General features: G+C 43.9%; 1 protein-coding gene across 1 annotated transcript in view; it reads left to right on the forward strand.

Moving 5' to 3' along the window:
• The window catches only part of mmp25a (matrix metallopeptidase 25a), a 33,456-nt gene that overhangs the window by 8,496 nt on the left and 12,103 nt on the right, over positions 1-12,857 (forward strand). Inside the window, exons 4-6 of the mRNA XM_029635289.2 lie at positions 11,640-11,950; positions 12,433-12,612; positions 12,751-12,847. Coding sequence (XP_029491149.1) covers positions 11,640-11,950; positions 12,433-12,612; positions 12,751-12,847 — 588 coding nt within the window. The remainder of the gene's footprint in view (positions 1-11,639; positions 11,951-12,432; positions 12,613-12,750; positions 12,848-12,857) is intronic.

Below are 12,857 nucleotides of genomic sequence, written 5' to 3' on the forward strand. Positions count from 1 at the left end.
AAATGGACAGTTTCTCTCAGTCTTGGAGACCTGGTCCACAGTCATGAACATTGAATCTGAGCTGGGATTTTGTCGTTGCTAGCAACGCAGACCAGTGTGTACTGATAGCGACAGACTTTCTGGTAAAATATGGGGCTGTACTTGACGTGAAAAAGAAAACACGTGTTTTGGGGAAGCAGATTCCCTTGATTTTCAGGGGAGTGGCAGGGGGAGTGTGTTAAGTGGTGTTGATGAATGGCACGATTATCCCCTCCAGAAGTGAAATGTTTATAACTGGTAAAATTGAGGGTACAGTAAAAAAGACAAAACTGAGGGTCTTCTTGAGCCCTGCGTTAGTCACTGATACAAGTAACCTGTTGGTAGTGTCATGGAAATTCTACACTTAAATTAATAATGATTTATTATCAGCGCGCTGGAGATGTTCCAACCAACTCAATGCACCAAGTACACATGTCGATCAGGAGCTCGCCTGGGGCAGTCTCGTTAGTTATCTTATATAGATTGCAGCCAGCTAACTGCGAAGCAGCTGAGAGCTGTAAAGGAAATGGTGGGGAGGTATGTGGGAATGTTTAGCACGGGTGATTTTGACTTGGGATGCACTAAACTAGTCCAGCATAGGATTGACACAGGGGACACCAGGCCTATCAAATGAGCATTGAGGCGGGTGCTTGTTCATCTGCAAGCAGAGTTTGACGAGCATTTGCAGGATATGTTAGAAAGGGGAATAGTTTACCCATCCAGCAGTCCATAGGCAGCACCAGTGGTGTTAGTAAGAAAGAAGGACGGCTCAATCAGGTTCTGTGCAGATTACAGAAGGTTAAATTAGCACTAAAATATGCTTATCTATTTCCTATGATCGATGAGACCTTGGACTTGCTTTCCGGTGCTCAGTGGTTTTCCACTTTAGACTTTGCCAGTGGTTACTGGCAAGTCGAGATGCACCCCGAGGATCGTTGCAAAACTGCTTTTATGACAATTAGAGGACTTTTCGAGTTCCAGATAATGGGGTTTGGGTTGACAAATGCTCCAAGCAGCTTCCAGTGTCTCATGGACCTGGTTTTGGCTTATTTACAGTGGACAACATGTTTGGTGTACTTAGACGACATCATAGTGTTTGGTCGTACATTCCAAGAGCATGTGAAGTGTTTAGACAAGGTTTGGATCATGCAGGACTTAAGGTGAAGCCATCTAAGTGCCATTTGTTCAGGTCACAGGTGAGCTACCTGGGACACATCATCTCAGCTGATAGAGTGTCGACTGACCCCATGAAAACAGAGACAGAATCTTTTTACACCTGGCGTCATACTACAGGAGGTTCATACCAGATTTTGCAGCTATGGCGGAGCCTTTGTACAGTTTGACAGATAAGGGGAAAATGTTTGAGTGTAACGCAGCGTATGAAGTTGCCTTTAACAAATTAAATTCCAAGTTTACCACATCCCCCATACTTGCTTTCCCTGGCCCAAATCTAGATTTCATAATGGATACTGACGCATGTGACACAGGCATAGGGGCAGTCCTCTCCTAGAAACACGAGGGTAGAGAGAGAGAGTAGTAGCATTAGCCAGTCGGTCACTGTCAAAACAGGAGAGCAAGTATTCACCTACCAAGAAGGAGCTTCTTGCTGTGGTAGTGTTTCTTAAACATTTCAGACAGATTTTGCTGGGGAGGAAATGTATAATGAGAACTGATCACAGCTCACTGAGGTGGCTGAGTAACTTCAAACAACCTGGGGAACAGTTGGCTAAATGGTTGGAGAAACTGGATCAGTTTGACAATGATATTGTCCACAGGCCAGAGAGACTGCACAGTAATGCAGATGGTGTGTCACACAACACACACAGACAGAGAGTGTAGACACAGCTGACTCACAGGAGGCCACTGCCTCCTGTAGGTTATGTGAGTCATACATAGCCTACAAGCCACTGATGCAGACCTTTGGAACATCTACATTTTAAAAGTCTAATTAATCCATGTAATATAGCCTACACCTTCACAATAAATACCATTATTTCAGAAGAAAAGAATAGCATACTTTGAGTGGTCCTGATGTGGTTATGCCACACACCTGTGGGCTACACTAGTTAATTTAGCAAACAAGATTTGCTTAGAATTCACGTGGCATTATTTTATAGTATGAAGAAAACAATTGAACAAATATTTTCTCCAAACGATTTGAGAGAGTGCGCACATACGGCTATTCTGTGTTGAGCGGTTAACAAAGAAATAGGTTGTCACGTGAGATGATGCTGGAGAGACGAAGCAGGTACGGGGAGTAAAACATTTAATAAAGACGGACATGGAACGAGACAGGAACAGCATCAGCAAACTAATACGAAAGAAAAAAACAATACAGTGCAGCAGCGGGGAACAGAGGGAGGAAATTAACAGGTGATAAGTGAGTCCAGGTGAGTCCAATAACGCTGATGCACATGACGAGGGAAGGCAGGTGTGCGTGATGGATGGCAGGAGTGCGTGATGCAGGACAACCTGGTGCCCTCAAGCACCAGGGGGAGGGAAGAGCGGGAGCAGACATGACATAGGAACTCCTAATATGCTTAATTTAGAGTTATTCATGTAACTTTAGTTGTTCTACAAACATTGGGCTTTGTTTTGATTTTTAAGACTTGAAAAAAGTCACTTGAAAGGCATGAGCTCTGCTTTGTTTTTTTTGCGCAGGCTGTAAACACTCCAATAGTCTCTTATTCACAATTTGACAAGCACTTGATAATGCCTCAAATTTCACGGCGGCATCGCCTTTGTTGTCGTAATGCACCCTATAAAAAATACATGCTTTTTGCGGCCTGGAGTGATGCATTGTGCCCTTCTCCCTGAGTGCTGCGCAATCCGAAGTGCCTCTCACTCAAATGGCTCTCCGACACGTGATCAGGTCTTTCTCACAGGCTACAAGTGAAGACAGACACACCGGGACACAACTGTGCACGTCCTTATCCAATTCCGAGGTGCATATTGAAGATACTGGAAGAACTGTCTATCATTTACTTATCGTCAGCCAACAAGATGAGTAGGTCTAACGTACAGCAAAAGCACTAGCCTACTGTCCCCCATAGCACAAAAGTTGACCCTATTGTGCGATAAATAAATATTCCAAACATAGTCTGGGACAGTTGTGGGGTTCAATAGATCCCAAATTAATATAGCCACGGGCATTTTTTTTGTGGCTGACGCAATAGATCAGAACGTTTAGATAAACTATTAGGCTATTTCTTCACATTATAAGCGTAGCGATGCACACATGGCAGTAGGCTATAAGCGTGAATGTTCCATTAGCGAGAAAACACCATTATCAAAAGTGACCTCAAATGAGATTATGCACGTAATGCTTTCATTATAAAGTTACATTTTTATGGTGAAAATGATCTTTCCCTGACTTGAAACTCATGCCCTGCTTATGTAAGTCAGTTAGGCTTTAAACCCCTTGTAAAGCGGATTAATGTGGTTAATTTTAAGAAGTTATTTGGCCACATATAGGCCTATGGGCTAGGCTACATGAGGTGTGTGAATATGAATCTAAAAGGTTTAGGGGAAAAAAGCAGTCTCTTATGCTGGGCATCATTCAAGTGATAATATATCATTCATATAACAACACAGGGCGAGACCCAGATGCAGACACAGGAGGCAGATGGTCAGAGTCTCTGATATTTATTAGAATACAAGGGGCAAGCAGGTCGAGGACAGGCAGAAGTTAATTAACCAGGTCAGGCGGGATCAGTGTCAGGGCAGGCAGAACAGGTCGGAACAGGGAGGGCTAAAAAACAGAGAAACACGCTGGTAGGCTTGACAAAACAAGACAAACTGGCAACAGACAAACAGAGAACACAGGTATAAATACACTGAGGATAATGGGGAAGATGCGCAACAACTGGAGGGGGTGGAGACGAGCACAAAGGCAGGTTAAACGGATCAGGGTGGAGAGGAAACAAGCACAAAGACAGGTGAAACAGATTAGGGTGGAGACTATTTGTAAGTCGCTCTGGATAAGAGCGTCTGCTAAATGACTTAAATGTAAATGTAAATGAGACAAGCCCAATAGTCACTCAACTGCAAAAGGTCCTGCAAAGACAGGTGAAACAGATCAGGGTGTGACATCACAAGTGATAGGCTAATATTGTCACCCAACAGACTATGCTTGATTTAATATTTACATATACTAAATAATATATGTGTGCAAATTGGTTTTGATTTAGAATGGACCATTATCATGCACCTGTCTCAACAGGGTCGGCGGGAAAAATATGCACGTAAATAGCAAATGGCATGTTTTATGACATCACAAAATGACATTAGTGTTCTTTAGATCACCTCTGACCATTCCCCACGTTCTATGTTCGAAATATTGTTCCAGTATTCGCTTTAGAACGTATTAGAGTTTCGTTGGGAAAAGTCTGTTGAAACATTGGCACATTCCTTTAATGAATTTGGAGAGGCAGACCTGAATCTTCTACCTTGATTTACAACAGGGCGGGAGTTAACCCCCATCAATTTCCTCCTCCCCCTTCTGCGGGTGAGAGGGCATGTGGTTGCAGTCATTCATTGCAAACCTGATCTGACCTATTTGGATCTGAACAGGACAGTCATGACAAGATAAACAATGTGCTTAATATTAGGAAAGTTGAGAAAAAAATATAGTAGGCCTAGTCTATAGAAAGCTGAATGGATCCTCCTTTTTTTAGTAGGGGCTATCACTCTGTTTTTTCACGCAGTTGCATAGCCTATAGAAATATTGCACAACGTGAGCTCATGGGCTCTCATTAAGTGTTTGATTAGATTTTTGAATACATTTGCATTGATGTCAGAGTGATTAGAGGGACAATAGATTGCTGAGTACCAAGCAGTTAGCAAGTTTGATCAGCAGCATCAGAGCTTGGAGAAGCCTAATTACCGTGACTAAACAGTCACATGGAATTTGACTGCCTTCATGACTCGTGACCGCCGGTGTGGCGGTAATACGGTCACCGCAACAGCCCTAGTTGCACCAGATGAGCTCGTACATAGATACTTACCTTCCGTCTGGCCACTCTACCATAAAGGCTTGATTGGTGGAGTGCTGCAGAGATGGTTGTTCTTCTGGAAGGTTCTCCGATCTCCACAGAGGAATGCTGGAGCTCTGTCAGAGTGACCATCCGGTTCTTGGTCACCTCCCTGACCAAGGCCCTTCTCCCCCAATTGCTCAGTTTGGACGGGCGGCCAGCTCTAGGAAGGGTCTTGGTGGTTCCAAACATATTCCATTTAAGAATGATGGAGGCCACTGTGTTCTTGGGGACTTTCAATGCTGCAAAAAAATGTTGGTACCCTTCCCCAGATCACAATCCTGTCTCAGAGCTCTATGGACAATTCTTTCGACCTCATGGCTTGGTTTTTGTTCTGACACCCTCTGTCAACTTGCGACCTTATATAGACAGGTGTTTTCCTTTCCAAATCATGTCCAATCAATTTAATTTACCACAGGTGAAGGATGATCAATGGAAACAGGATGCATCTGAGCTCAATTTCAAGTCTCATAGCAAAGGGTCTGAAATCGTTGAGTTTGTTGAATTTTTATAAATTTGCCAACATTTCTTAACCTGTTTTTGCTTTGTCATTACGGGCTATTGTGTGTAGATTGATGAGGAAAAGTTTTTATTTTATCCATTGTAGAATAAGGCTGTAAAGTAACAAAATGTGGAAAAAGTGAAGGGTTCTGAATACTTTCTGAATGCACAATAGGTTACCTTTCGGGGTAAGCTCCGCCCCTTCTATCTTTCAGAGGATTATGGAAAATCAGATGAAGGATCTTGATTGGATGGAATGAAAAGGAGCACCCGAGGAACCTACGAAAGGTCCTGCAACGTCCTCAGGAGAATGGACTCCAAGTGAAAAAGTCCAAATGTGAATTTGAGAAAACACGGATCAAGTATCTAGGTCATGTGTTGGATAACAGAGTAATCCACCCGTCCACAGAGAAAATCAAAGCTATCCAGGGGGCACCTGTGCCTACAAACGTGTCAGAGCTGAGGGCCTTTCTGGGTCTTGTTAACTACTATTGGCGTTTTGTACCACAGCAGAGCACAGTTCTAGCGCCACTGTACAGGTTGCTGAAAGTGACTTGGCGTTGAAAACAACCGGAACAGGATAACTTCAACAAATGAAAAGAACTGTTAACGAGTGATCAGGTCTTAGTCCACTGTGACTCAAAACTACCCACTGGTTGAATCAACGTTGTTTCCACGTCATTTCAATGAAATTACATTGAGCCAACATGGAATAGACATTGAATTGACATCTGTGCCTCGTGAGTACCTCTTTCTTTGGCTTGTGACGCATTGTACAGTATTGAAGCCATCATCCAGCACATTATGCCAAATAGAGATTCCCCAGCTGAGAAGAAATGCTTACAGATTGAAAAGGAAGCCTTGGGACTAATCTATGTGGGGGAGATAATTTAACTTATTGACTGATCACAAACCCTTACTTACCATGTTTGGGGAGCACAAGAGCCTCCCTACGATTGCATCCAGCGGTAGGCCAACATTTTGTCAGCGTATGACTACTACCTGAGACCAGTAATGCCGGAACTGTGTCAGCTCACATTCACGCACTGCTAACAGAGCACTTTGAGGCAGCACTGCTGAATGCTACACAAATAGCCAGGGCAACACACATGGAGAGGGAGCTCTCAAAAGTCTACAAATATATCATGGAGAGTTGGCTTGAACAGGTTGAAGTAAATTTGAAATTCTACACACGGAGGAACGAGGGTGTTTCTTATGGGACAATACACACAGGACACCAGGACATTGTACAAACGAAACCACTTGCTCGCAAATACTTTATGTCAGGTGGCCAGAACGATATAGAGAAGTGGACCCGGTCTGCAAGGAGTGTGAAATACCATGACAGGTTTTGTTGCATCCATGGGAGTTCCATGGTGAGTGTTAAATGTTTACACAGACTTTGCAAGCCCATGTCTATGATAGTGGTTGACGCACACTCTAAACGGTTAGAAGTGTTCAGAATGTCACAAATCACTTCACATGCTACCATAACCAGACTGAGAAGTTGTTCTCATCATTCGGGTTACCTGAGAAAATCGTAACGGACAATGCGAAGACTTCCAGACGTTTGTGAGGTAGAACGGAATCCTGCCCTCCACCAGCACGCATGGACACCCAGCTTCAAAAGGGCTGGCAGAGAGGTATGTTCAGACATTCAAAAATGGTTTTAATAAAGCCTGCCAGTACCACTCTGGACATAAAGGACAAGATCTCCTTGTTCTGACTGCAGTACCGCACCACAACGGACTGCACAACAGGACAAACGCCCGCTGACCTCTTCTTGAGCAGACATGTTCGCAATGCTGTGCTTCGCAGGAAGCAGTACAAGTAAAAGTAAAACCAAATTTAAAATATTGTCACATACATCGGATAGGTGCAGTGAAATGTGATGTTTTACAGGGTCAGCCATAGTAATACAACGCCCCGGGAGCAAATTAGGGTTAAGTGTCTTGCTCAAGGGCACATCGACAGATTTTGAACCTTGTCGGCTTGAGTAGTCAAACCAGCAACCTTTCAGTTACTGGCCCAATGCTCTAACCATGACCAACGTACAGTGGAAAGGTCATTTGGAGTGGATGATGCCGTGTACCTGCGAAATACAACGTTACGAATTGTTATGATGAGAAAAGTATGGACAAAGGTTGTAAGAAAAAGAAACGCATGATATCAAACTGTTCATTGAAATGTTTAAAAGATACATACTATTTTAGTTGTTTACAGTACAAGCATTTCAAAAAAACGTTTATTTCATTAGGCAAGTCAGTTAAGAACAAATTCTGTTCAGGGGCAGAACAACAGATTTTTAACTTGTCAGCTCTGGTATTCGATCTTGCAACCTTTCGGTTACTAGTCCAACACTCTAACCACTAGGCTACCTGCCACCCATTTAATAGGGATCATTTGTTACTGTTTCTCAGACTAAAAGGAGACGATGATGTAGTGTATTAATTAGCCAATAACAACTACATGGTTCAATTATGGTATTACATAATAGGGTTAATAGTAATATTGGTACACGCAGGTCACCATATGTACCATAGTCAAGGTCAATGTGCATTATGAGAATGCACATGTCAATTCATTCTGTTATTAAACTTGATGCTAAACAGCATGGCTGCATCTTGCCTCGTTAATATACCACAGGTAGTTTACCAAAGTTACCGGTATCTTCAGTCATTTTGGTAATTAACAGAAAGTCTATGGCAATCTATCATAACTTTGGTCATTTATATTTGTATAACAATTTTTATTTATTTATATATAGTACCATTTCTGTTGTATTTGTTTCAATACTGTTTCCATATATATATAGTAAATAGACCAAATATCCTAATGAAAAAAGCATCTAATCAACAATGCCATTATTTTCATTTAACTCTGCAACTCTTCCAACTGTTAATGTCTTTCACAACATTGAAAAAATACATACTGACATAGTAAAAAAAATAAAAGTGTGAAAAAATGATTTAAAAAATGATTATTTAATTCAGAATCAAGATGATTGCCGGAGAACAAGGCTGATGTTTTACATATTCCTAACCAATCGTTTTTTTGTTTGTTTCTTTGCGTTGTTTGTAACTTATTTTAAAACTTATTTTGTACACAATGTTGCCGCTACCATCTCTTATGACCCAAAAAGATCTTCTGGACATCAGTACTATGATTACTTGTTTTCCTTTAACGCGTCTGATGAGCCCGACGTGAATGATATACTGCTTCCCCAGGAACAGGCCCAGTTCCCCATCATTTGCGTGAAGAGAAGGCAGAGAAAAGGGGGCCAGAGGGCGGGCTGCCTTCTGAGAATTCGTAGGCGATCAAATAAACCCCTACTTCCTTCCATTCTGCTAGCAAACGTGCAGTCTTTGGAAAATAAAATCGATGACCTATGCGGAAGATTAAACTACCGGGACATTCAAAACTGTAATATCTTATGCTTCACGGAGTCATGGCTGAATGACAACATTATCGACATACAGTTGGCTGGTTATACGCTGTATCGGCAGGACAGCACAACGTTGTCGGGTTAGACAAGGGGCATCGGACTGTGTATTTTCTTAAATAACAGCTGGTGCACGATATCTAAGGAGGTCTTGAGGTTTTGCTCGCCTGAGGTAGTGTGGTCTACAGCTTATCATGAGATACTCTATCTACCTAGAGTTTTCATCTGTATTTTTCGTAGCTGTCTACATACCACCACAGACTGATGCTGGCACTGAATGAGCTGTACTCCGCCATAAGCAAACAGAAAAATGCTCAACCAGAGGCTGCGCTCCTAGTAGCAGGGGACTTAATGCAGGGAAACTTAAATCAGTAATACCAAATTTCTATCAGCATGTTAAATGTGCAACTAGAGGGAAAAAACTTTGGACCACCTTTACTCCACACACGGAGACGTATACAAAGCTCTCCCTCGCACACCATTTGGTAAATCTGACCATAATTCTATCCACCTGATACCTGCTTACAAGCAAACATTTTAAGAAGGAAGCACCAGTGACTCGATCAATAAAAATGTGGTCAGATGAAGCAGATGCTAAGCTACAGGACTGTTTTGCAAGCACATACTGGAAAATGTTCCGGGATTCCTCCGATGGCATTGAGGAGTGCACCACATCAGTCACTGGCTTCATCAATAAGTGCATCGATGACATCATCCCCACAATGACCATACATACATACCCCAACCAGAAGCCATGGATTACAGGCAACATCCGCACTGAGCTAAAGGCTAGAGCTACTGCTTTCAAGGAGCGGGACTCTAACCCGAAAACGTATAAGAAATCCCACTATGCCCTCCGATGACCGATCAAACAGGCAAAGCGTCAATACAGGACTAAGATCGAATCGTACTACACCTGCTCCGACGCTCATTGGATGTGACAGGGCCTGCAACCCATTACAGACTAGAAAGGGAAGCACGGCCGAGAGCTGCCCAGTGACACGAGCCAACCAGACGAGCTAAACTATTTATATGCTCGCTTCTAGGCAAATAACACTGAAACATGCATGAGAGCACAAGCTGTTCCAGAAGACTGTGTGATCACTCTCTCCAGAGTCGATGTACGACCTTTAAAAAGGTCAACATTCACAAGGCCGCAGGGCCAGATGGATTACCAGGACGTGTACTGCAAGCATGCGCTGACCAACTGGCAAGTGTCTTCACTGACATTTTCAACCTCTCTCTGTCCGAGTCTGTAATACCAACATGTTTTAAGCAGACCACCATAGTCCCTGTGCCCAAGAACACTAAGGTAACCTGCCTAAATGACTACTGACCCGTAGCACTCACGTCTGTAGCCATGAAGTGCTTTGAAAGGCTGGTCATGGATCAACCCTACACCCACCCTAATTTGCATACCGCCCCAACAGATCCACAGATGATGCCATCTCTATTGCACTCCACACTGCCCTTTCCCACCTGGATGAAAAAAAGGACCCTGGGACGAAACACCTCCTTCTGCAACTGGATCCTGGACTTCCTGAGGGACCGCCCCCCAGGTGGTAAGTGTAGGTAACAACACAGGGGCCCCTCGGGTGCATTTTCAGTCCCATCCTGTACTCCCTGTTCACTCATGACTGCACGGCCAGGCACAACTCCAACACATCATTATGGTTGCCGATGACACAACAGTGGTTGGGCTGATCACCGACAAAGACGAGACAGCCTATAGGGAGGAGATCAGAGACCTGGCTGTGTGTTGCCAGAACAACAACCTCTCCCTCAACATGATCAAGACAAAGGAGATGATTGTGGACTACAGGTAAAATGGGCCGAGCACACCCCCATTCTCATCAACAGAGCTGTAGTGGAGCACGTTGAGAGCTTCAAGTTCCTTGGTGTCCACATCACCAACAAACTAACATGGCCCAAGCACACCAAGACAGTCGTGACGAGGGCACAACAACACCTATTCCCCCTCAAGAGACTGAAAAGATGTGGCATGGGTCCTCTGATTCTCAAAGGTCCTACATCTGCACCATCGAGAGCATGGTAGCATCACTGCCTGGTATAGCAACTGCTCGGCCTCCGACCGCAAGGCACTACCCCCCCCCCCCCCCTTTACACCGCTGCTACTCTCTGTTATTTTCATCTATGCAAAGTCACTTTAATAACTCTACCTACATGTACATATTACCTCAACTAACCGGTTCCCCGCACATTGAATCTATACCGGTACCCCCTGTGTATAGTATTGCTATTGTTATTTTACTGCTGCTCTTTAATTACTTGTTACTTTTATTTATTGTTCTTACTCATATTTTTTTCAACTGCATTGTTGATTAGGGGCTCGAAAGTGAGCATTTCACTGTAAAGTCTACACCTGTTGTATTCGGCGCATGTGACTAACACAATTTGATTTGATTTGAATCCCTCATATTACACACCAATGGTATTCACTAAGTTCATGGTTCATATTCTGAAGTGTCCTAATGGGCCACTAGATGTCTTGTGATAGATTACATAAAACCCTTGAAAGATAATTATGGTAGTTTACAGGTAAACTTAGAAAGTTTCCAGTAATATACCCTCTCTTTGCAACCCAAATCTCCTCTCATGCCCTCCCTCATCCTCCCCCACTCCAGTGTGCTCAGCTACCCCTCCCCCTCCCGGTCCCCCTCCCTCCACCCCGAACTGGTGGATCTCATCCTCACCTATGCCCTCCGTGTGTGGAGCAACCCCACCCCCCTCAACTTCCAACTTCTTCGCCCCTCCCGGGACCACCCCAACCAAGAGGGGGACTTCAGGGTGTCCTTTCCCAGCTCCTACCACGAGGACGGGTACCCCTTCGATGGCAGAGGGGGCACCCTGGCTCACGCGTTCTTCCCCGGGACGGCGGACATGGCGGGGGACACCCACTTTGACAATGGGGAGAGCTGGAGTTACGGGTATGGAGGTGAGGGAGAGGCTTATAGGGCGTAACACACACAAACAGTGTGCACTTCTGTGAACAACATAATGAGATTTTAATTGCTTTATCTTTCCTATCTATCCATCTACCTCCTTTCCTCCCAACATCTCTTACGTTCTCTCCCTTTCTCTCCCCTCCCTCCATTTCTCTCTTCATCTTTAGCACCCCCAACCTCTGTCTCACTTTTTTCCCCTTCCTCCATTTCTGTCATTCTCCCGCTATCACCAAATAGCCTATGCCTACAGTATATGTATCATCTCGGTACTGGTACCCCTTGTAATATAGCTAAATTATTGTTACAATTTATATTTTTATTCCTTGTGTTATTATTTTCTCTTTGCATTGTTGGGAAGGGCACGTAAGTAAATATTTCACAGTCTACACCTGTTGTTTACGAAGCGTGTGACAAATACAATTTGATTTGAGATCTATTGTCTCTTTTTCTCTCCTCTCCATCTCTCTCTCAGATGACATTGGCACCACTGATCTCTTCACGGTAGCAGTGCATGAGTTTGGCCACGCCCTGGGCCTCTCGCATACCTCTTCCAATCCCTCCATCATGAGGCCATACTACCAGGGGACTGTGGGGGACATCCAGAGCTACACACTACCTACAGATGACAGGCTGGGAATACAGGCTATATACGGTACACACAATCCCACACAGTGCACACACACATTTGAAGTCTTTGTTTGGGTCCTCAACAAACGGAAATGTTAGAAAGAGCCATATGCAGAGACACAGGAACACAAATGCTCAAAAATACTGAAATGGTATTTCATAGGAAAGAGAAGAAGGTCTGCCACGCATCCCACTCCGGCCCCAACCACTCCCAACCTACCTTTCCTGCCCAGTCCTCCATCCCCAAGACTAACACCACAGTGAGTGTAT

This window comes from Oncorhynchus nerka, linkage group LG26, assembly GCF_034236695.1.
Source record: "Oncorhynchus nerka isolate Pitt River linkage group LG26, Oner_Uvic_2.0, whole genome shotgun sequence".
Lineage (NCBI taxonomy): Eukaryota > Metazoa > Chordata > Actinopteri > Salmoniformes > Salmonidae > Oncorhynchus > Oncorhynchus nerka.